General features: G+C 34.5%; 1 protein-coding gene across 1 annotated transcript in view; it reads right to left on the reverse strand.

Moving 5' to 3' along the window:
• Nucleotides 1-8,091: 8,091 nt before the first annotated feature.
• The window catches only part of LOC142343028 (uncharacterized), a 32,399-nt gene continuing 14,085 nt past the window's right edge, over nucleotides 8,092-26,405 (reverse strand). Inside the window, exon 6 of the mRNA XM_075394713.1 lies at nucleotides 8,092-8,755. Within this exon, the coding sequence (XP_075250828.1) occupies nucleotides 8,550-8,755 (206 nt within the window). The 3' untranslated portion in view covers nucleotides 8,092-8,549. The remainder of the gene's footprint in view (nucleotides 8,756-26,405) is intronic.

Here is a 26,405-nt window from a genome sequence, read left to right on the forward strand (position 1 = left end):
CACATTAAAGTAACGAGGAAGAGCAGTAGAACGAAGGTTTTTGTGAGCAAGATTAATTTGAGAATGGTCATTGTGTAACTGGATTGTAATTGGTGGATACGGAACATTTTTTTGATGTTCGGGTTTTGCAAAGTATTGTGGATGTGAGGCTATGGTTAAGTAACGGGGCACGTGGAAAGGAGCATAGATGGAGTATTGGTGGCAAGGTTGGATTCCGGATGAGAGGAACATCACTACTTACTTGTGCGCCGTTGAGCTATGGGGAACCTGGGATTAGAGGGGAATGGGACAGAGGAGGCAATTCGTTTTGGGGACTGGACATTAGTTCCAGGAAAAAGAGCAAAACAGGCGTTTGGAAGTCACGGATTAAAATTTAATTGTTGTTACATTATGGGTTGTTCTGAAATGTTTTCAGGGATAGTTGATGTCTCATGTTTAATGGCATCTGAACTCTTACATTGTGCGTTTGGGGGTAGAATAAAAAAATTGTTTTGGTTGACTTTAGGTTCCGTTGGCTGAGGTAAAACAGGTTGCAACTTTGGTGGGGATGAAGCCTCTGTGGCTTTTACAGAAGTTGGATGACTCCCTGTGGTTCCTTAGTTAGATATATTTGGGAGTAGCAACAAAGATCCTCAAGTTGGGTGTAGTAAGGATCCAGCTAATGCAAAATCTCGTTGCTTAAATTGTAGTCACAATTTTTCTGGTATGGAGAAGATTGAAAACTCTGGTTGAAATTTCTGGTTCACAATTTTTTCATTGCCAAAATTTAAAGCAAGCGGGTTTTTGCCCGAGTCCTGGAGAACTTTGTGACCTCTCACTGGACTCGTTTTTCTTCATTTGATAATCACGTATTCATGTTTACGTTGACACGTGTTTTTGAGGAAGTCATCAGTGCGGACATTTTCAAACGAAGGGAAGCCCTCATTTCCTGAATTTCTTTTGCTTTGTCGCCTGGGCAACTGATGCAACTTTGTGCTCATGTTTGGAGCTTGTCAATTTTGGTTGTCTTTCCCCCAAATAAGACTTTAATGAAAGAACAAGTGCGCTTGGGTCCTCTGTTTTCCGAACGAATGCAATTAAATTCTGATTAATGTCTACGATTAATGTCTACCCATCCTGACAGCTTACATCTTATTGACTTTGGTCAATACTGGAAATTGTTTTATTGTGAATTTAATGAAGAGAACGACGTTTAACGAGGAAGAGAATATGGATTAGAATTAGACAAATTAGAAACAGATGGTTTTCGCCAAATTTGTATGGTTCTCCACAGTCTCATCGAATGTCGGTTCGGGCGGGTATGTTACTGTAGAAGTTGGTCCATTCAACAGGAGTTCAAGTTGAATCCCCTCTCATTTGTCACAATGCCAACTTCCATTTGTCCCACGAAAGTGGTGGAGTGACGGTTGGTTTCTCGAAGAATGCGTCAACTTGATGGGGCGTCTTTCTAGACTCAGCTGCTGACTGCGCCATGTTGTACTCGGTTAATTTTGCACAAGTCAATCGAGTAGCAAATGCTTTCCAAACAAATTAACAAAGGCAACTGCGTTGCGTTTGCTTATTAACTTTCCGTTCTTTGGCTTCTCAATTTGCGAAACTAGTATTCGCGGTGAGATTGGCTCAATGCCAAATTGAGCAGGCTTAATTGAAAAGCGATTGACTAATGTTGAATTAGAACTGAATTGTAGCAGTTTAAATTGGAGAATGAAATTAAGATTGAGGCAAAAGCGAGATTAAAAGGAAGTAACATTATTTCACAAGTTAATCACATATAAGGAAGTGCTCAAAAATTGTTTACATGCGTGATCAGACAGTTTCCTGTCTAGGAAAAGACCAGACCTTAGAATATGCATGAAGAACTGAAATAAATACCTAAATGGAAGCACCTGTCCTTCAAATGATGAACATGAACTAGAATACGGTACGGACATTCTAAGGGTAATATCCATCCCGTATGACATTTCGGATACAATTTTGTAAAATTTCAATAGTAAATATTGTTTTGTCAATTGGGCTCAACAATCCGCGTTCTATGAACCAATTCCTACTTCAGTGATGTTCGTCTGATATTTGTTTTTGATATAATCTTGTTCTAGCATTCAACCAGCATTTCTATGAAGTTATATTTCTTTAAAATGTTGAAAACTAAAGATATTATTGTAGCAGTAGTAGATTAAACGTTTCCCATTTTCTTTCCTGGGTCAGCGCCCATGAATATTGTATTTCAATTGCGTCACGTTCCCGAGATTATTGCAGCGGCTTTATTTGTATAGATATCCCAGATAGACAAAAAATGCCTATGATCCAGACCTTTGCCTCGTTCATAACTTTGGTGCGTTCATGTGCTCGTTCAAAAACGCTTATGAAAAGACCCGTAAAGACAAAATGCGATATGATACAGACTTTGGCGCGTTCCATTTATGAAAAGACTCAGAAAGACCGAAAAAGGTTAAGATACAGACTTTGGCTCGTTCAATTTATGAAAAGACTCCGGATGAAGTCCGCGACTCAAGACAGGTTTTGGCCAGAGCGACTTGGGTCGCGGACAGGGGGGTCCGGTGCGACCGTGCACAATGGTCTGGAAAAAATTTGGGTCGCGCCTTCCGTCTGGCCAATGCCAATTTTAGTCTGTTCAGTCTGGTGAATTTCCATATTTCGGTCTGTTCGGTCTGGCCAATACCCATATTTCGGTCTGCTCGGTCTGGCCAATACCCATATTTCGGTCTGTTCGGTCTGGCCAATACCCAAATTTTGGCCTGTTCGGTCTGGCCATTACCCAAATTTCGGCCTGTTCGGTCTGGCCAATACCCAAAATTCGGTCTGTTCGGTCTGGCCAATACCCATATTTTGGTCTGTTCGGTCTGGCCAATACCTAATTTCAAGGCCTAGAGGTCCTGCCAAATGAGAGCCAAATTGTACAAATGCGTGCTGTATTGACTGTTTTTCAAAATAGCAGCCCATAAATGGTAAACGACATCTACCTCTAGATGATTAGAATACTTCATTAACCTTCTTTTGAAATTTGCATTCGTCTTTAAATCGACGGTTTTGTTCAATGATTTCTTTTTAAAATCTCATATTCATTTGACATTCAAAAAATGAATTGAATAAATTATAAATTTTATTGGATGCTTATACACGTTTAAATGAGCTAATAGTCTGGCCTATGATCTGTTCGGTCTGGCCAATGGTCTGGACAACGGTCTGGCGGATGGTCTGGCCTACGGTCTGGACAATGGTCTGGCCTAAAGTCTGTTCGGTCCGGCCATTGGTCTGGACAACGGTCTGGCCGATGGTCTGGACAACGGTCTGGCCTAAGGTCTGTTCGGTCTGCCCAGTGGTCTGGACAATGTCTGGTCAGTCCGGCCAATGGTGTCCAAAGTCTGTTCAGTCTGGCCAATGGTGGCCAAAGTCTGCTCGGTCTGGCCAATACCTATCTTGGGGTGTTGTCGGTCTGGCCAATGCCTGTTTTGGGTATGGTCGGTCTGGCCAATACCTGTCTTGGGTCGCGGACTTCATCCTGGGTCGAGTTGAGAATTGCCGACAAAAATGCGTAGATTTGACGACACATTTTTCACAACAGCTGCACCTTGATTGAATTTGGATTTTTTATGATGAGAAAACCCGTATATTTTATGGCTGGAATTGTTTAGCTGCGGTTGGCAATTGGCACATTAAAGTAACGAGGAAGAGCAGTAGAACGAAGGTTTTTGTGAGCAAGATTAATTTGAGGATGGTCATTGTGTAACTGGATTGTAATTGGTGGATACGGAACAATTTTTTGATGTTCGGGTTTTGCAAAGTATTGTGGATGTGAGGCTATGGTTAAGTAACGGGGCACGTGGAAAGGAGCATAGATGGAGTATTGGTGGCAAGGATGGATTCCGGATGAGAGGAACATCACTACTTAGTGGTGCGCCGTTGAGCTATGGGGAACCTGGGATTAGAGGGGAATGGGACAGAGGAGGCAATTCGTTTTGGGGGCTGGACATTAGTTCCAGGAAAAAGAGCAAAACAGGCGTTTGGAAGTCACGGATTAAAATTTAATTGTTGTTAGAATATGGGTTGTTCTGAAATGTTTTCAGGGATAGTTGATGTCTCATGTTTAATGGCCTCTGAACTCTTACATTGTGCGTTTGGGGGTAGAATAAAAAAATTGTTTTGGTTGACTTTAGGTTCCGTTGGCTGAGGTAAAACAGGTTGCAACTTTGGTGGGGATGAAGCCTCTGTGGCTTTTACAGAAGTTGGATGACTCCCTGTGGTTCCTTAGTTAGTTATATTTGGGAGTAGCAACAAAGATCCTCAAGTTGGGTGTAGTAAGGATCCAGCTAATGCAAAATCTCGTTGCTTAAATTGTAGTCACAATTTTTCTGGTATGGAGAAGATTGAAAACTCTGGTTGAAATTTCTGGTTCACAATTTTTTCATTGCCAAAATTTAAAGCAAGCGGGTTTTTGCCCGAGTCCTGGAGAACTTTGTGACCTCTCACTGGACTCGTTTTTCTTCATTTGATAATCACGTATTCATGTTTACGTTGACACGTGTTTTTGAGGAAGTCATCAGTGCGGACATTTTCAAACGAAGGGAAGCCCTCATTTCCTGAATTTCTTTTGCTTTGTCGCCTGGGCAACTGATGCAACTTTGTGCTCATGTTTGGAGCTTGTCAATTTTGGTTGTCTTTCCCCCCAAATAAGACTTTAATGAAAGAACAAGTGCGCTTGGGTCCTCTGTTTTCCGAACGAATGCAATTAAATTCTGATTAATGTCTACGACAGTCATAAAGTCTTTGTTGAATATTGTTAAGAGGCGTTCGCGTTGACTCAACAAACTGAACTATTTCTACTATGGAGGATGTCTTCATGCATTGCAAGCAGTTCAGCTTCACACCCATCCTGACAGCTTACATCTTATTGACTTTGGTCAATACTGGAAATTGTTTTATTGTGAATTTAATGAAGAGAACGACGTTTAACGAGGAAGAAAATATGGATTAGAATTAGACAAATTAGAAACAGATGGTTTTCGCCAAATTTTTCAAAATTTTATGCTCTTGTCAAATTTTTAAAGTTCACTGATTTTAGGCATTTTTTTGCAAATTCGTTTTTTACGTAATTGATTTCGGTATGTAAATGTACAGCTTTATAGTTGACAAACGAGCATTTAAATTGTCGGGTCTGGATTTTTATTTTTTTCAAATTGCATCAAAATCGCTCAAAACATTGAAAATTGAACAGTTTGAAAATTTTATTTTCATAATTGTTTTTCAAGTTGCTGATTTTCCGTCTGCACAACCTTAGTAGACATTTTTTTTCCAATTTTTCCTGGAATTCACCAGAGAACTCAAAATTGACGTTTTTTCGTGTAAAAAATGTTTTTGTGTGCGTTAATGGTAACCAGTCTGCTACATTAAACCAAATATAACCCCTTTGGAAATTTGGACCATTTTAAGGAGCATGGTTTTTTCCGCCTAAGGTGTTTTTTAATTATGAATTCACGGCAAAAATTGTATGTTTGCAGTTTCTTTCTTGATGTTTTTTTTCACTTAATCATTGTCTTGTCCCTAAAGATCCATGGTTCAGTTCCGAGTCGCGTTACCAACAAGGTTGCTGATAAAACTGTCTACTGCTTTCAAGTTTCAATTAATGCGGAGAGCGAAAATTACATAACATTGACATTTATGACGTTTTAATATTAGGCAACGAATCAGCATGAACGTTTAAAGTAACAGGTGAAATTTAGTCGGCAAAAATCTTTTCGATACCCTTTTACTGGTTTTTGTCTGATGTTATGGACGTCAAAACCCGTTCGTATTCGGCCAGCAATTGTTTAGAAAATTTAAAAATGTTCAGCTATAAACCACTTTAATCAGCACACCTCATGGTTTTATATACTTGAAATTAGTTTAAACCTAATTTTTCAACCTTTCTACACATATTAGAGCTTATTTTATGCGTAATTTAAACGCTTCAAAGTTTTAGACTTCGATTATGAAAGGACTTTATAATTCTAGAAGGGGGTCCATTATTGACTATAAATATACAGTCCAGCTCTTAACTAAAGTAACTCAAGTAGTTAAAGTCTCTCATGGTCCAGATAAGGTCTTTTATAGCAAATTAAGGTCGAGCATGGTCTTTTAAGCGGTCGAGCATGTTATTTTCATGAGTCAAGGATCGCATTTTGTGGGATTAAAAACAGTTGAGTTTTCTATAATTGTTTTTGTAGATGTATAACACCTACCAGCAACACCAAACTAGCCCTGCAACAGGCAGTCTATCTTCGAAAAACAGGTACCCTTCGAAAAACAGGTCAAATTTCGCCAAAACTCCTGGGAAATATTGATTTCTTAATATAAATAAATTTTCGCAATTAACCAATATAGCGAAAATGTTAGGCTGAATTCAACTAGTTAACCGAGCTCTAACAATCGACATTTCAACTGCAAAGAATTTAGTCTGTTATGATTTAGTTCATTTTGTTTTAAATATCGTTTTTTTTTTCAAATATATTTATAATAGCACAGTTCGTTTTTGGAGAAAATATGAGACACATTGAAAAATTTAAACGGTAAAACACGTTGACTACGTGTTTTAGCGTTCAAATTTTAATTTTACGTAGACTTTACCTGTTTTTATAAGCAAAGACCAATTTTCCGTGCAAATGTAAACTTTTTGAATCCAGCATGAACATTTTAGGTCAAGGTGAAGTCAAGCATCATATTTGGGTCGAACTAAAGTTCAGCATCAAAAATTTTGGTCGAGCCAAAGTCTAGGTGAACGATTAGGTCCAGCTAAAATCTTTCGTGGTCTGTTTGAGTCCAGCTTGGTCTTTTAGTACCTCTTTTTTGTCAAGTATGGTCTTTTCTTCAGTTGAGGCCTGAGCCTGGGGTAGATGTACTCAGTTTTGATTGGCTAAAATTTTTATCGCATGCTTTTACTTTTCCAGCAACAGAGGTGCCAGACCGATGTTTAGTCTATTATAGGCCAAAGTGGCCTCAGATGAGAATTAAGTGAGCTCGAAACCCTGTGAGTTTTTGTTGAAATGGCTATGAAGTGTGATCTGATCAGACAAGTCAAGACTCAATTGATTTGTGGCCTGCTTTATATGATTCAAACAAGTTTCTCTTGGTATTTGGGAATAAAAGTTTGCGTTCTTTTTTGACCAAAAATCACTTAGCATTTTTTAAAAAAATGTTTCCATTGATAACAGAGATAATAAATTTTTTCCCTGATCATCGCCTACTGATTTTTGTGATTTATCATAGTTTTTTCAGGAACTGATTCTATTCTGTTCAATAAAATTAACATTGTTAGCAATTTTAATGCATTTCTTCGTTCTCTTTTGGTTTACATCCGTACCATAAACCTTCAACAAAAAATTGATTGTCAATTTCTTCTTTGGGTTTGAAAGAAGCAACTTTATATATGGCAGTGAATTTATTTCTGGGCAAATAGTTCAGGAACACTAAAAAACCCTAGCCAGAATGCTATATGACTGTATTTTTAAATACTCAAAATTGCCCGAAAGATGCAGTAATCAAATAAACTGATCAAAAACATTTTGAACTTTATTTGAAATTATTGAGATTGAAATAGATTGATTTACAAATTAAACGAGATTCCATAAATGTTACGTTTTCTAATAAGGTGCGCCGCATCACGTTCTGCGGAGATACGAAAAAACTTGGATCTTCATAAAAACTAATAGTGGCAATTCCAATTGAACTTTTTATGTCGATCGCTGGTTATATATAAAACATTTATCGCTGCGGATTTATTTGCAAAAAGAAGATTTCATTGACCAGAACCATTTATTTTTCCTGATCACGGCTTTCTGATTTTATTCTAACCTTTCTAACACCCTAATTTTAGTTCTCCGGCTGAAATCTGCAAATTGATTCTTATCTGTTCATTCAAAATTATTAGCCTTTTTAAATTTTAATTTGGCTTCTGTAGCCATGCAAGAACCTCAATTAAGAAAGTTAATATCATTCTGCAACTTGATAGAATCAAATGCATAAAATTGCAATGAGTTGAATTGCGAGATGATATCATGAGTCGAAATACCAGAAAAATATATGCTTGATATCGTAAATAAATGATCGGGAATGATCCCCCCTCCCCGACGAAGTTCTGTCAAATCACACTTCCAAGATATCACTCCTCGGAGCTTCAACTACTCTGCTTTTTTATAATTCACAAAAGTCATGATTCACATTTTCAAAGTGGCGTTATGGAGAATGCAGTAATAAAATAAACTGATCAAAAGTTCTTGAGTTCTATTTGAGATTCAATTATCCTTTTAAATATATTCAAAAGCTTTCACTGGCTTGTAAACATATGATACAACTTTGCTAGGAAAACTTGCGAAATTTTGCGAAATGATGCTTTTTCTCACCCTGTGATCATAGTGAAGGCTATGGTAAAACGTAAACAAAAAAGTCTTCTTTGGGAAGAACATCATGCAAATTCTTTGCATAGCTGTGCAGCATAAACTATCTGTGATCAAAATATCCAGAAGTAAATGCAAAAATTTCATCGTTTTGTCATCAACTCAATTTTGATTAATTGTGAGGGCAATCCAGTCATACAAATGAGTGACACTTGCGAAAAAGCTACCGCCGTCGCATTTGATGATGCCTGCCTGTTTGGTTATTGATCGATAGAAACTGGTTATTCCGTACAGACAATCAGGGGCTCGAGTGCCACACTGGAGAGTATAAAGGGGAGAACCATCGTCGAACAAGCACATATTAGCTCCTACAAAAACAAGTTGATCCGTTATATTCTTCAGCACTATCCATAAATTTTGTGTGGTAACTAATTGGGTAGTCAAATCCAGATCCACCTTAGTAATGACAAAATTTAAAATTTTTCCAGAAATTAAAAACTCGCAAAATACTTGCAAAATTGGACTACAAAAATTTTTCCGCGGGTTTTAGAGTTGCAACTTGTTGAATAAACAATAATTTTTGTCAAATTTGTTCTTCAAAATCATTAGTAACCCGATTTATTTTTTTTTGCCTGCATTGATATCTTGCAAGATGTTTGCAAGAATCTTGTCAGTTTTCAATAATCTTGCAAGATTCCAACAAGATTTGAACCCGCTCATCGCTAGGGCATGAAATAAAAGGTTTATCATTGGATCCTTCCAGGCTACAATGTACTACAATCAGACACATACAAAATATGAAAACATTCTGACTTCTGCCGCGGATTTTCCCCAAAAATATTGTGGAAAAGAGTGGAAAGAGTGCAAAAATAAAAAAAAATTATCCCTTATTTCTTCAGTCAAATTCTTTGTATTCGAGTTTAAATTTGATCAGTTACACGTTTTTTTGATTCGATTACAATTAGCAGCTCAGGAAACAATGCATCAAAGTAGACCGTTGAGCTTTTTTTCTAATTAGTCTTAAGAAATCATTGGATTTGTTCAAGCTACCTCGCTAAAAGCCAATCAATTCTTTTGAATTTTTGTCGGTTTCAGCAGTCTTCATTAGTCTCAAATGTTTGAAGCTTCGTTTTTTTTGTGCCTGTCGAATGTAAAATAGTTGGTTGTTGGTTTCCTGCGGCTTTGTAAAAAAAGGTCCACAAAGAAAATTATTACTCATCGAGCGAAGCCGCTGATAAACCTAAGGAAAATAATCTGAAAAAGATAATATTGCGTTCAATTAGCGAACAAATTTTTATGGAAACCACGAAAAATTATCCTTCTTTTTGGCTTCATTTTATCAAATTTCGAAAATCAACTATCTTTAGCAATTTTTTTCCTGTGAGTTACTTTTGGGTGATTAGTTACACAAATAAAGCACAAAATGTGCACGATGAAGAAAGAACTACACCAACAAGGAGAAATCAATGCGAATAATTCTTTTCAGCTGGTTACCCAATTGAAAAACAAACATGATATATAATTTATTCTGCTAGCGTTTTTCAATGGAATAAGAAATCATTGGCAAATTCAGCGTAATCGAATATAAAAGCTTTGTTAAAAATTCTAAAGCAATTTTGAAAAGCGGATCTATCTTGGTCCCATGACAACATTTGAATCAATTTCAATTTTTGTGATATCTTGTGTGCTCAAAAATGTTGAAGAATCGCAGAAGTTTTTACAAACGCTTTCATGAGCGTTGTTTTAATGATTTGTTTTAGATTTTAGCACCATAGTTTCGCAACAAAGATGTTATTAGATATCTTATATATAACTCGTGCTAAGTAGAAGATATAGTTTGATCTAACTAGCTTGCCAAAAAACTTCTAATTCAATCCATTCGTACAATGAAATATTTTAAGTTTCCATAAATTTCTGCCACCTTGGAGAAAAATTTGCGTTATAGATCTTTTTCTTTGCTCGGCATAAACCTCAAGCAGATCAGTTTTTATGTACAACCATTAACGAGTAAACAAGAATGAATGACTGCTTTTGCGAAGGCTACAGTATTTTGTTAATTTTGAGAAAAAAGGCTGCATTTTGTAGACCATTCTGCAAAAACTAGACAATTTTTTACAGCAGAAATATATATTTATATATATATATATAAATATATATATATATATATATATATATATATATATATATATATACATATATATATATTGGATTTCAATTTTTCTGAGAAATTTTTCTTACATCTGGATTAATCAGATATTCTATAAAATCAATTGATTTTATAGGGATTGATATCTTGCAAGATTTTTGCAAGAATCTTGTGAGTTTTTAACAATCTTGCAAGATTCTATCGGTAGTTGAACCCGCTGATCACTAGGGCATGAAATAAAAAGGTTTATAATTGGATCTATCCAAGCTACAATGTACTATAATCAGACCCATACAAACTATAAAAACAATCTGACTTCGGCGCGGATTTTCTCCAAAAATAATTGGGAAAAGAGTGGAAAGAGTGTAAAAAAAACGTTGTCCCTTATTTCTTCAGTCGAATTCTCTGTACTCAAGTTTGAATTTGATTGACTACACGCTTTTATGATTGGCTTAAATTAGCAGCTCAGGAAACAATGCATCATAGTAGATTGTTGAGCCATTTTCCTAATTAGTCATAAGAAACCATTGGACTTGTTGATGCTACATCGCTAAAAACAACCTTTTCTATTGATTTTTGTCGGTTTAAGCGGTCTTCATACGACTCAAATGATGTCTGAAGTGTCCTTTTTTGCCTGTCAAATGAAAAATAGTTGGTTGTTGGTTTCGTACGCATTTGTCAAAATATCTCTATAAAGAATATTTTTACTCATCTAGCGAAGCCGCTGATAAACCTAAGGAAATTAAACTAAAAAAATTGCGTTCAATTAACGAACAAATTTTTATGGAAACCACGAAAAATTATCCTTCTTTTTGGCTTCATTTTATCAAATTTCGAAAATCAACTCTTTTTAGCAGTTTTTTTCCTGTTAGTTACTTTTGAATGAATAATTACTTAAATAAAGCACAAAAATTTGCAAGATAAATAACGAAATACGCCAACAAGGAAAAATCCATGCAAACAATTTATTTCAGCTGGTTACCCAATTGAAAAACAGACATATTAGGTAATTTATTCTGCTTGCGTTTTTCAGTGGAATAAAGAATCATTGGCAAGATCAGCGTAATCGAATATAAAAGTTTTGTTTAAAATTCTAAATCAATTTCGGAAAGAGGATCCATCTTGGTCCCATGACAACATTTTAATCAAGTTCAGTTTTTGTGATATCTTGTGTGCTCAAAAATGTTGAAGAATTACTGTCCTGGCCAGCAGAGTCTTTAACAAACGCTTTGATGAACGCCGTTTTCATGATTTGTTTTAAATTTTGGCACGATAGTTTTGCAACAACGATGTTAATAGATATCTTATATATAACTCGAGTTAAGTAAAAGATATAGTGGGATCTAACTAACATGCCAAAAACCTCTAATTTATTCCATTCGTACAAGGAAATATTTTAAGTTTACATAAAACTTCTGTTTGTTTACATAAAGTCTTCTATGTACAATCATTAATAAGTATACAAGAATGAACAACTGCTTTCGCGTAGGCTACAATTATCTGTTGTCCTTGAGACAAAAACTGCTTTATTTGCAGAGTCTTTTCTGAGTCTTTTCTCAGATATCAGGATTAACCAGATTCTATAAAAACAATTTTTGCTTCTTTTGGTTGTCAGCGCCAAAACAATTAAACTGTCACTTTGTTCGTTTAAGATCGGTTTTTCGGAGCAAAACTTAATCAACAAGCAAAACTTATTCAACAAGCAAAACTTGGCCTTGCAAAGAAAAAAGATGTATCGAGAGAACAAATGTGCAAAAGTTTGCAGTTTTAGAGATGTCATTAATGAACAAAAGCAGTTCAGCCCGCTACTTCCCCGCGGTTTATTGATTTGTTCATTGATGTACAACTTAACACCAATGCTCATTTTGTTTGCATTGACTTGAATAATCCCTAAAAGGGTTTTAATTTCTCCACAGAAGTCCCATAACATTTTTGTTAATGAAAAACCATTATTCAACCGTGTCAATTGTTTTTGGAGTCAAAAAGTCACAAATCACCTTATTATTCACTGCCCGTTACATCTCAAATTTTCTTGGTAAGCACTAGAATTGCGTTATCGCTTGATCCGAAAAAAGTCGTTTCAATTTATGTCTTGTTTTGCACTGAAACACAGTCTCTGCATGTGGTACAGTTTTCCCAAATTTGGCTGAAAATGTTGAGCAAACTTCTGGTTGTTGTTTGAACAGATTATTCATATTTGTGAACTGGGAAGGTTTTTGTCGGTTTCAATACCAATGGAAAATAGTCTTTCTCATTGCATTGATTAAAGAGCCTGCTTGAAACGGATCAAGACATCATACAATGTTTCTATGCATTGTCATAAATGTTGCATTTGACTGCTGAAGTTTTGTTTGGCGAAATTTAGATGCATTTCGTTACTTCGTCATGAGATAAAAAAATGTTTTGCGGAAAGTTCGAATAGTTTTGCGTTCAAAATAATTGTGCATTTAATTGCCCTATGTTAGCCGAAAAATCTTTTAAACTGAAAGCTGTTACATTGTTCTTAACTCAGTTTTAAAGTTCAAAAGAATATAGGTTTGATGTCTACTTTTTATTCCAAGTGTTCTTTGAAATCCTAGCCAAGATTTGAAGGTTATCTTGCCCGACTTTGTGAAGAATATATTCGATGAATCTTAAAAAAACAAGATTCCCCTTCAAAAAATTTTGATTACACAATGTCATCTGCTAGTATGTCTAATTAAATTAGAATAGTTTCGAAATAAGAATATTCTTATATACGGCAGATATATATTATATACAAATAAAGCACAAAATGTGCACGATAAAGGAAGAACTACACCAACAAGGAGAAATCCATGCGAAGAAATCTTTTCTGCTGGTTACCCAATTGAAAAACAGACATGATATATAATTTATTTTGTAAGCGTTTAGTATTGGAATAAAGAATCATTGGCAAGATCAGCGTAATCAAATTTACAAATTTCGTTAAAAGTTCTATTGCCAATTTGAAAAAAGCGGATACATCTCGGTCCATCACAACATTTGAAACCTTTTCAACTTTTGTGATATCTTGTGTGCTAAAAATGCTGAAAAATTGTTTTCCTGTCCAGCAGAGGCTTTAAGAAACGCTTTGATGCCCGTCCTTTTTATGCTTTGTTTTAAATGTTGGCACCATAGTTTCGCAACAAAGAAGTTAATAGATCTCTCATTTTTAACTCGAGTTAATTAGAAGATATAGTTGGGTGTAACTAGCTTGCCAAAAACCTCTATTTTTTTCTATTCATACAGGGAAATATATTAAGTTTACATAAAACTTCGGTCAACTTGGATAAAATTTGGTCTTATAGGTTTTTTTCTTTGCACGGAGGCAAAAATCTCAAGCAGATCAGTCTTTTATGTACAACCATTAACATGTATACAAGAAATAATGACTGTTTTTTTGTAGGCTACAATTTTTTGTTATCTTGAGACAAAAACTGCTGCATTTTGTAGACCGTTCTGCTGAAAATAGACAATTTTTTATAAAGAGAAAATTATAAATACTTTTTTTGGATTTTAATCTTTTCTGAGTCATTTCTTAGATATCTGGATTAATCAGATTCTTAAAAAAATTGATTTTTTATGGATTGTTATCTTGCAAGATCTTTGTAAGAATTTTGTCAGTTTTTAACAATCTTGCAAGATTCTATCAAAACTTGAACCCGCTGATCACTAGGGCATGAAATAAAAAGGATTATAATTGGATCCTTCCAATCTACAATGTACTATGATCAGACCCGTACAAAATATAAAAACAATAGAGAAAAGACCCATACAAACCATCTCCAAAATTAATATGGAAAAGAGTGGAAAGAGTGCAAAAATAAAAAAAACATTATCCCTTATTTCTTCAGTCGAATTCTTTGTATTCAAGTTTAAATTTGATTTGTTACACGTTTTTTTGATTCGATTACAATTAGCAGCTCAGGAAACAATGCATCAAAGTAGACAGTTGAGCTTTTTTTCCAATTAGTCTTAAGAAATCATTGGATTTGTTCAAGCTACCTCGCTAAAAGCCAATCAATTCTTTTGATTTTTTGTCGGTTTAAGCAGTCTTCATAAGTCTCAAATGTTTGAAGCGTCGTTTTTTTTGTGCCTGTCGAATGTAAAATATTTGGTTGTTGGTTTCCTGCGGTTTTGTAAAAAAGGTCCACAAAGAAAATTATTACTCATCGAGCGAAGCCGATGATAAACTTAAGGAAAATAATCTGAAAAAGATAATATTGCGTTCAATTAACGAACAAATTTTTATGGAAATAACGAAAAATTATCCTTGTTGTTGACTTCGTTTCAACAAATTTCCAAAATCAACCATTTTTAGCAGTTTTTTTCCAGTGAGTTACTTTTGGATGAGTAATTACACAAATAAAGCACAAAATGTGCACGATGAAGAAAGAACTACACCAACAAGGAGAAATCCATGCGATTAATTCTTTTCTGCTGGTTACCCAATTGAAAAACAGACATGATATATAATTTATTCTGCTAGCGTTTTTCAATGGAATAAGGAATCATTGGCAAGATCAGCGTAATCGAATATAAAAGCTTTGTTAAAAATTCTAAAGCAATTTTGGAAAGCGGATCTATCTTGGTCCCATGACAACATTTGAATCAATTTCAATTTTTGTGATATCTTGTGTGCTCAAAAATGTTGAAGAATCGCTGTCCTGGCCAGCAGAAATTTTAACAAACGCTTTGATGAGCGTTGTTTTAATGATGTGTTTTAGATTTTGGCACCATAGTTTCGCAACAACGATGTTATTAGATATCTGATATATAACTCGTGTTAAGTAGAAGATATAGTTTGATCTAACTAGCTTGCCAAAAACCTCTAATTCATTCCATTCGTACAATGAAATATTTTATGTTTCCAAAAAAATTTCTGCCACCTTGGAGAAAAATTTGCGTTATAGATCTTTTTCTTTGCACGGCATAAATCTCAAGCAGATCAGTCTTTTATGTACAACCATTAACAAGTATACAAGAAATAATGACTGTTTTTTGTAGGCTACATTTTTTGTTATCTTGAGACAAAAACTGCTGCATTTTGTAGACCGTTCTGTTGAAACTAAACAATTTTTTATATAAAAAAAATTCAATATTTTATTTTGGATTTCAGTCTTTTCTGTGTCATTTCTCAGATATCTGGATTAACCAGGCTACTATTAATTGGATCCTTCCAGAATACAGTGTACTACAATCAGACTCATACAAACTATGGAAACATTGCGACTTATGCCGCGGATTTTTCCCGAATTTAATGTGAAAAAGTGTGGAAAGAGTGTAAAATTTGAAAACATTATCCCTTACTTCTTCAGATGAAATCTTTGTGCTCAAGTTTGAATTTGATTGATTACACATTTTTATGATTCGATTACAATTAGCAGCTCAAGAAACAATGCATCAAATTAAACCGTTGAGCCCTTTGTCTAATTAGTCATAAGAAACCATTGGATTTGTTGATGCTACCTTGCTAAAAACCAACCATTTTTTTTTTACTTTTGTCGGTTTACGCAGTCTTCATACGTCTCAAATGTTTGAAGTGTCCTTTTCTAAGCCTGTCGAATGTAAAATAGTTTGCCATTGGTTTCCTGTGGTTTTGTAAAAAAAAGTCCACAAAGAATGTTTTTACTCATTTAGCGCAGCCGCTGATGAATATAAAGAAATTCAACTAAAGAAAATAATATTGCGTTCAATTAATGAACAACTTTTTATGGAAATCACGAAAAATTATCCTTGTTTTTGACTTCATTTTATCAGATTTCGAAATTCAACTGTTTTTAGCAGTTTTTTCTTGGAGCTACTTTTGGATGAGTTGTTACACAAATAAAGCACAAAATGCGCACGATAAAGGAAGAACTACACCAACAAGGAGAAATCCATGCGAAGAAATCTTTTCTGCTGGTTACCCAATTGAAAAACAGACATGATATTTAATTTATTCTGTAAGCGTTTAGTATTGGAATAAAGAATCATTGGCAAGATCAGCGTAATCAAATTTACAAATTTCGTTAAAAGTTCTATTGCCAATTTGAAAAAAGCGGATACATCTCGGTCCATCACAACATTTGAAACCTTTTCAACTTTTGTGATATCTTGTGTGCTAAAAATGCTGAAGAAAAGTTGTCCTGCCCAGCAGAGGCTTTAAGAAACGCTTTGATGCCCGTCCTTTTTATGCTTTGTTTTAAATTTTGGCACGATAGTTTCGCAACAACGATGTTATTAGATATCTTATATATAACTCGTGTTAAGTAGAAGATATAGTTTGATCTAACTAGCTTGCCAAAAACCTCTAATTCATTCCATTCGTACAATGAAATATTTTATGTTTCCAAAAAAATTTCTGCCACCTTGGAGAAAAATTTGCGTTATAGATCTTTTTCTTTGCACGGCATAAATCTCAAGCAGATCAGTCTTTTATGTACAACCATTAACATGTATACAAGAAATAATGACTGATTTTTTGCAGGCTACAATTTTTTGTTATCTTGAGACAAAAAGTGCTGCATTTTGTAGACCGTTCTGCTGAAAATAGACAATTTTATATAAAGAAAAAATTATAAATACTTTTTTTGGATTTTAATCTTTTCTGAGTCATTTCTTAGATATCTGGATTAATCAGATTCTTAAAGAAATTTATTTTTAATGGATTGTTATCTTGCAAGATCTTTGCAAGAATTTTGTCAGTTTTTAAAAATCTTGCAAGATTCTATCAAAACTTGAACCCGCTGATCACTAGGGCATGAAATAAAAAGGATTATAATTGGATCCTTCCAATCTACAATGTACTATAATCAGACCCGTATAAAATATAAAAAGAATAGGGAATAGACCCATACAAAACAATAGAGAAAAGACCCATACAAACCATCTTCAAAAATAATAGGGAAAAGAATGGAAAGAGTGCAAAAACAAAAAACATTATCCCTTATTTTTTCAATCGAATTTTTTGTACTCAAGTTTAAATTTGATTGGTTACACGTTTTTATGATTCGAATACACTTGGCAGCTCAGGAAACAATGCATCTAAGTAGACCGGTGAGCCTTTTTGATAAATAGTCATAAGAGACCATTGGATTTGTTGGTGCTACCTCGCTAAAAACCAATCTTATCTATTGGTTTTTGTCGGTTTAAGCGGACTTCATACGTCTCAAATGTTTGAAGTGTAGTTTTTTGCATCTCAAAGGAAGAATATTTGTTTGTTGGTGTCCTGCGGTTGTGTAACAAAGGTCCATAAAAATTATTTTTACTCATCTAGTCAAGCCGCTGATGAACACAAGGAAATTAAACTGAAAAAATTAAAATTGCCTTCAATTAATGTACAACTATAATGGAAATCACACAAAATTATCCTTGATGTTGGCATCATTTTATCAATTTGCAAAAATCAACTGTTTTTAGCAGTTTTTTTCCTTGTGATTTTTTTTGGAAGATGAGTTACAGAAATAAAGCACATAATGTGAGCTATAAAAAAGAACTACCCCAAAAAGAGAAATGCACGCGAACAATCCTTTTCATTTGGCCACCCAATAGAGAAACATACATAATAATTAACTTATTTCGTTATCGTTTACCAATGGAATAAAAAATTGGCAAGGTCAGCGTAATCAAATATAGAGGTTTCGTAAAATTTCTAAAGTAATTTTGAAAAACGGATATATTTTGGTCCAGATCCAACATTTGAATCAATTTCAACTCTTGTGATATCTTGTTTGCTCACAAAAATGTTGACGAACTGTTGGCCTACCCAGCAGAGGCTTTAACAAACGCTTTGATAACCGTCATTTTCATTATTGGTTTTACATTTTGTTACCATAGTTTCGGAACACCGATGGTAATAGATCTCTCATATATATAACTCGAGATAAGAAAAAGACATATTTGGATCTAACTAGCTTGCCAAAACCTCTAATTTAATCCATTCGTACAAAGCATCATTTTAATTTTGCGTAAAACTTCTGATACATTGCAGAAAAATTGGTCTTATTGATCTTTTTCTTTGAACGGCAAAAATCTCAAGCAGATCAGTCTTCTATTTGCAACCATTAACAAATATACAAGAATGAATGTCTGCTTTTGCGTAGACTACTTTTATTTGTTATCCTTGAAACAAAAAGTTTTGCATTTGTAGACCATTCTGTGGAAACCAGACTGTTTATTATAGAAAAAAAATTATGTATATTTCTTTGGATTTCAATCTTTTCTGAGTTATTTCTCAGATACCTGGATTATTAGGGCTATTATCGATCGGATCCTTCCAGACTACAATGTACTACAATCAGACTTATACAAACTATGAAAATATTCCGACTTCAGCGGCGGATTTTCACCAAATTAATGTGGAAAAGTGTGGAAAATGTGTAAAAACAAAAAAAAAACATTATCCCTTATTTCTTCAGTCGAATTATATGTACTCAAGTTTAAATTTGATTGGTTACACGTTTTTATGATTCGAATACACTTGGCAGCTCAGGAAACAATGCATCTAAGTAGACCGGTGAGCCTTTTTGATAATTAGTCATAAGAGACCATTGGATTTGTTGATGCTACCTCGCTAAAAACCAATCAGTTCTATTGATTTTTGTCGGTTTAAGCGGTATTCATACGTCTCAAATTTTTGAAGTTTCGTTTTTTGCCTGTCAAAGGGAGAATATTTGGTTGTTGGTTTCCTGCGGTTTGGTTAAAGAAGGTCCATAAAAAATATTTTTTTCTCATCTAGCGAAACTGCTGATAAACCTAAGGAGATTAAAATGAAAAAAAAACAGGGTCGCGTTCAATTAATGAACAATTTTGTATGGAAATCAAAGAGAAAAACATCCTGGTTATTTACTTAATATTTTATCAAATTTCGAAAAACATATGTTTTTAGCAGTTTTTTTCCTGTGAGTTATTTTGGGATGATTACTTACACAAAAAAAGCACAAAATGTGCACGATTAAGAATGTTATACGCCAACAAGGAAAAATCCATGCGAAAATTTTTTTTCAGTTGTTTACCCAATTGAAAAACAGACATGATAATTAAATTATTCTGTTAGTGTTTATCAATGGAATAAAAAAACATTGGCAAGATCAGCAAAATCAAATATGAAAGTTTTGTAAAACATTCTAAAGCAATTTTGAAAAGCGGATACATCTTGGTCCAATTACTGCCTTTGACTCAATTTCAAATTTTGTGATATCCTTTGTGCTCAAAAAATGTTGAAGAATTGTTTGCCTACCCAGCAGTGGCTGTAACAAACGCTTTGATGAAAGTCGTTTTCATGATTTGTTTTAGGTATTGGCACCACATTTTGCAAAAACGATGTTAATAGATCTCTCATCTATAACTCGAGATAAGCAAAAGATTTAGTTGGATATAACTAGCTTGCCAAAACCTCTAAATTATTCCATCAGTACAAAGAATCATTTTAAATTTACATAAAACGTCTGTCACATTGGAGAAAAATTGGTCTTATAGATCATTCTCTTGCACGGCAAAAAAATCTCAAGCAGATCACGCTTTTATGTAAAACCATTAACAAATATACAAGGTCTTGCAACGAATGACTGGTCTTGCAAAAGCTGCAATTATTTGTTATCCTTGAGACAAAAACTTTTGCATTTTATAGACGATTCTGAGGAAACTAGACAATTTTTTTAGAGAAAAAAAAATATTCTGTTTTGCATTTCAATCGTTTCTGATTCATTTCTCAGATATCTGGATTCAGATTCTATTAAAAAAAATCATTTTATATGGATTGATATGTTGCAAGATTTTTGCAAGAATCTTGTCAGTTTTGAATAATCTTGCAACATTCTATCATGATTTGAACCCGCTGATTACTATGGATGAAATAAAAAGGATTATAATTGGATCCCTCCAGTTTACAATATACTACGATCAGAAGCATACAAGCCAAGAAAATTTTCTGACTTCTGCCGCGGATTTTCCCCATAAATAATGTGGAGAAGAGTGAAAAGAGTGTGAAAAAAGAAAACATTATCATTTATTTGTTCAGTCGAATTATTTGTACTCAAGTTTAAATTTGATTGGCTACACGTTTTAGAGATTCGCTTAAATTAGCAGCTCAGGAAACATTGCATCATAGTAGATTGTTCAGCCATTTTCTTAATTAGTCATAAGAAATCATTGGATTTGTTGACGCTACATCGTTAAAAACAATCTTGAGACAAAAACTGTTGCATTTTGATGACCATTTTGCGGAAACTAGACAATTTTTAGAGAAAAAAACTTATATATTTTTTTTAGATTGCAATCGTTTCTGAGTCCTTTCTCAGATATCTGGATTGTTCAGATTCTATGAAAAAAATGATTTTATATGGATTGATATCTTGCAAGAGTTTTGCAAGAATCTTGTCGGTTTTTAATAATCTTGCAAGATTCTATCAAGATTTTAACCCGCTGATCACTACGGCATTAAATAAAAAGGTTTATAATTGGATCCCTCCAGTTTACAATATACTACGATCAGACCCATTCAAGCTAAGAAAACTTTCTGACTTTGCCGCGGATGGTCCCCATAAATAATGTGGAAAAGAGTGGAAAAAGTGTAAAAACAAAAAACATTATCCTTTATTTCTTCAGTGGAATGGTTTGTACTCAAGTTTTAATTTTATTGGCTACACATTTTATGATTCGCTTAATTTAGCAGCTCAGAAAACAATGCATCATAATAGATCGTTGAGCCATTGTCCTAATTAGTCATAAGAAACCATTGGATTTGTTGATGCTATATCGCTAAAAAACAAACATTTCTTTTGATTTTTGTCGGTTTAAGCGGTTTCCACACCACTCAAATGCTTAAAGTTTCGTTTTTTAAGCCTGTCGTTTTTAAGAAAATAATATGGCGTTCAATTAATGAACAAATTTTTATGGAAATAACGACAAATTATCCTTGTTGTTGACTTCGTTTTAACAAATTTCGAAAATCAACCATTTTTAGCAGTTTTTTTCCAGTGAGTTACTTTTGGATGATTAATTACACAAATAAAGCACGAAATATGCACGATGAAAAAGAACTACACCAATAAGGAGAAATCCAATCGAACACTTCTTTTCAGCTGGTTACCCAATTGAGAAACAGGCATAATAATTAATTTATTTTGTTATGGTTTAACAATGGAATGAACAATCATTGGCAAGGTCACTGTAATCAAATATTAAAGTGTCGTTAAAAGTTCAAAATTAATTTTGAAAAGTGGATACATCTTGGTCCCATTACAAAACTTGAATCAATTTCAATGGTTGTGATATCTTGCGTGCTCAAAAAAATTTTGAAGAATTGTTTTCCTGCCCAGTACAGGGTTTACAAACGCTCTGATGCCCTTCCTTTTCATGATCTGTTTTGGATTTTGGCATCATAGTTTCGCAACAACGATATTAATAGATCTCTCATATATAACTCGAGTTAAGTACAAGATTTATTTGGATCTAACTAGCTTGCCAAAAAGCTCAAATCTATTCAATTCGTACAAGGAAAAATTTAAAATTTACATAAAACTTCTCCCACCATGGAGGAAAATTGGTCTTATAGGTTTTTCAATTTTTCTTTGCACGGCAAAAATCTCAAGCAGATCGATCTTTTATGTACAACCATTAACAAGTATACAACAATCAGTGACTAATTTTGCGCAGGCTACAATTATTTGTTATCCTTGAGACAAAAACTGCTGCATTTGCAGACCATTCCAGACAATTTTTTGGAGAAAAAAAAATATTTTTTTTTGGATTTCAGTCTTCTCTGAATCTTTTCTCAGATATCTGGATTAATCGGATTCTATAAAAATAATTTTTGCTTCTTTTTGTTGTCAGCACCAAAACGATTAAACTTTCACTTTGCGCATTTAAGATGCGTTTTTCGGAGCAAAACTTAATCAACAAGTAAAACTTAATCAACAAGCAAAACTTGGCCTTGCAAAGAAAAAAGATGTATCAAGAAAAAAAATGTGCAATGGTTTGCAGTTTTAGAGATGTCGTTATTGAACAAAAGCAGTTGAGCCCGCTACTTCCTGGTTTATTGATTTGTTCATTGATGTACAACTTAACATCAACGCTCATTTTGTTTGCATTGACTTGAATAATCCCTAAAAGGGCTTAAATTTCTCCACTGAAGTCCCATAACATTTTTGTTAATGGAAAACCATTATTCAACCGCGTCAATTGTTTTTGGAGTCAAAAAGTCGCAAATCACTTTATTATTCACTGCCCGTTACATCTCAAATTTTCCTCGTAAACACTTAGATTCCGTTATCGCTTGATCCGAAAAAAGTCGTTTCAATTTATGTCTTTTTTTGCACTGAAACTCAGTCTCTGCATTTTTCCCAAATTTGGCTGAAAATGTTGAGCAAACTTCTGGTTGTTGTTTGAACAGATTATTCATATTTGTGAACTGGGAATGTTTTTGTCGGTTTCAATACCAATGGAAAATAGTCTTTCTTATTGCATTGATTAAAGAGCCTGCTTGAAATGGATCAAGACATCATACAATGTTTCTATGCATTGTCCTAAATGTTGCATTTGACTGCTGAAGCTCTGTTCGGCGAAACTTAGATGCATTTCGTTACTTCGTCATGAGATAAAAAATGTTTTGCGGAAAGTTCGAATAGTTTTGCATTCAAAATAATTGTGCATTTTAATGGCCCAATGTTAGCCGAAAATCTTTCAAACTGAAAGCTGCTGTTACATTGGTGTTAACTCAGTTTTAAAGCATTACAGTGCAGAGGTATACCCCAAAATTTCCGCCTTAGTAAAATTGGCGCGGAAATAAGTGACTTAAAATGAACAAAATTAGTATACATTCTTTGTATCTTACTTTTCGCAAAAGGGGTTCTACTTTTAAGTGCCACCAATTGAGCCTAATTGAGCCGCGCTTTTTGAGCATGCAAAAGTGATTTTAATAATTTGTAAAAGAAAATTAGGAACGAAAAGTAGGTTACAAGTCTTGTAGCACGTTTCCGCACAATTAAATGCGCGTATTTTGAGCATGCAAAAGTGGTTTAATACTTTGTAATAAACAATGATTTTATTGAAGCTTTTAAAGCTATAAATTTATTGAAATAACGTGAAACATCTAAGATGCTTGTAAAAGAAGTATTTGACACGCACAGAATGGCACGTGCATTATTCGGGCCTTTCCCATTATAGCCTCCCCCTTCCACCATGCTTAACCCACCACCACCCCCCCCCCCTGTGTTCAGCTGGGGAGGGCATAAATATGAGTTAATCCGGCATCGAAGAATGGAAGAAGTTCTTTAAAATTGTTATTTAAATAAAGACAGTAAAGTAATTCACCGGACTGTTTCAGCCTCTGATCTTCTGGTCACTTGTTCGCCAAGCATGACATCAAATGGTCAAACAAATCCAATCCAACTTCAATGACTCTATAGACAGGGAATAACAATTCTGTAATCAGTAATTCTACATCCAAAAACTACCAATATTTCTTAGTGGCTTTATGTCTTAATGTTAAAAACTGCCATAGATTGTGTATATATGAATTTATTACTTGCGTGATTTATTTATAGAGAGGAGAGAGAGAAAAAGAGAGAGAGATAGAGAGAGAGAGAGAGGGAGGGAGAGAGATAGGGAGGGAGGGAGGGAGGGACAGAGAGAGAGTGCGCGCAGAATGGAGGGATTTTTCAGAAAAAAATAAAAGTCGACAAACTCCAATTTCAACGGAGTAGTTTTCACTTTTCTCATGGATGCAGTGTGTCTAAACTAATAAAAAATATAGCTCAGTAAACTCATCGGAGGAAAATAAATTTAGAGGAAGATAGGGAGAGCGCGAACAAAATTGATGGATTTCTCTGAAAAAAATAAAATTCGACAAACTCCAACTTCAAAGGAGGAATTCGCTTTTGACACCGATGCGTTGTGTCTAAACTAATAACAAATATAGCTCAGTAAACTCATCGGAGGAAAATAAATTTAGAGGAAGATAGGGAGAGCGCGACTAAAATTGAGGAATTTCTCGGAAAAAAATAAAATTCGACAAACTCCAACTTCAACGGAGGAATTCACTTTTGACACCGATGCATTGTGTCTAAACTAACAATAAAAATAGAGGAAAGTAATTTTAGAGGAAGAGAGAGAGAGAGAGAGAGAGAGAGAGAGAGAGAGAGAGAGATAGAGAACAAAATGAAGGGATTTTTCAAAAAAAAAATTAGGCCTGTAAACTTGAAAGTAGACCCAAAAACGTAATTGTCGTTTTGCCATTACTTTCTTAAATACACGATATTGCCTCATTTTTCAAACGTTACGGTACCAGTTCACATGGAAAATGGGTTTTCACAACTTGCGGGGTTTTCGTATTTGTGAGCAAACTAAACCCAACGTAAAGGGGTTCGCTGATAAAAAAATAGTACTCTATGACGTAAATGGACGTAACCTAAAAATGAGTCCAAATTTAATAGTCACCTGTAAATGGCGGCATAAAGAGTAAACTACAACAGACGCAGAATTGAGGGATTTTCCGGAGAAAAATCAATGGATTGTTCATGACACCTGAAAACCCGTAATTAGACGCAAAAAAATTGAGTACTGTATTTAACAACTTCATTGGAAAGAACTAATTAAAATTGAACAATTTCAATTGAACGGCACCCATTAAATCAAATTTAGCAAGAACAAAAGCGGTAATCAATTCATAGTTGATTTATTACCGAAATTTACCTCTGTGCAATCTTACCTTGTTAATGGACGAACAAGAGGAGTTAAGAAGCTCCTACCGGAAAAAACCTGCGTTTTATAGACGGAAAATTTTACCTAAATGCTAAGTTCATTGATGAAATAGTCAGTTAAACCATAGAACATAAAAAAGAAAAGTTTTATCTGCAGCAAAAACAATTCTTAATGGCTGCAACTTAAGAATTGAGGACCTCTTGAGGATATCTGATATTGATAAAAAGCAACATCTTTTTGTTGCCATTGGTTTAATGCAAATCCTAATGGTTGGGGGCATGCCTGGTTTATCTTGGACATCACGGAGATGGAGTTTTTTGTCTTGATTGTCCGGGCATCAACTGATACCAGAGTTCCACCCATCTGCAAGTTATCAGCTTTCTCCTCTCATTTCCGCAGCCGAAACAACTGTCGCTCTGCAACTACTTTCTGTTTCTGCCAATAGAGCTCAAGAACCAGTGAACGAAGCTAATAGAGTTGTAAGCAATCCAGTTTTGCTGAAAAGTCATGCTTCAACGCAAACAAAATCTAAATCATCTACCCAGCCGCCCATTAGATTGTACATGTATAGAATATCAAAAACCTCTAGTAGGACAAAAGCAAGAACCGTTTACAGAAAGAGTGTTGATTTTCTAATCCAGAGAACCATTATAGAGCAATATACGTCAAGGAGGACATACTTTATTTTGGCATGATATTGTTAAGTACGCTGATCAGAAACGAATTCCTATCAGCGCATTGGCAAAAGTCTTTAAAACGACAGCGGTCCAGAGAAACAAATTGGATAAGAAACCAATTTTTAGAAAAAATCATCTTTTGCAATTAGTTGAGGCAATTTTCTTACTTAAAGGAAAAAGTGACGTGTTCCGCGAACGAATTGCGATTTCCTCAAAAACTGGAAACTGAACTGATGTGCTGTCTACTGCTCGAAAACACCATATTGTGTACGGCTGGGGTCAAAATCAACTTATCCCCTCCTTTAGATCTATCAAAGGAACGTGAAGTTGACTACTTGAAACTTTCTTGGCTGTGTGTAAACCAGACCAGACATTTTCAGGCTTTCGCGTTAGCTTGGTAAATATGGTGAAAATTCATTGTTTTCTGAGATACAGCCGCATGAATCTGTCGGGTTTACGAGTTGATATTAGGGGGGAGATGTGTTCAAATTGGCAAAGTAGATCAAACCCGAT

Source organism: Convolutriloba macropyga, chromosome 7 (assembly GCF_964194025.1).
Source record: "Convolutriloba macropyga chromosome 7, txConMacr16.3, whole genome shotgun sequence".
NCBI lineage: Eukaryota > Metazoa > Xenacoelomorpha > Acoela > Convolutidae > Convolutriloba > Convolutriloba macropyga.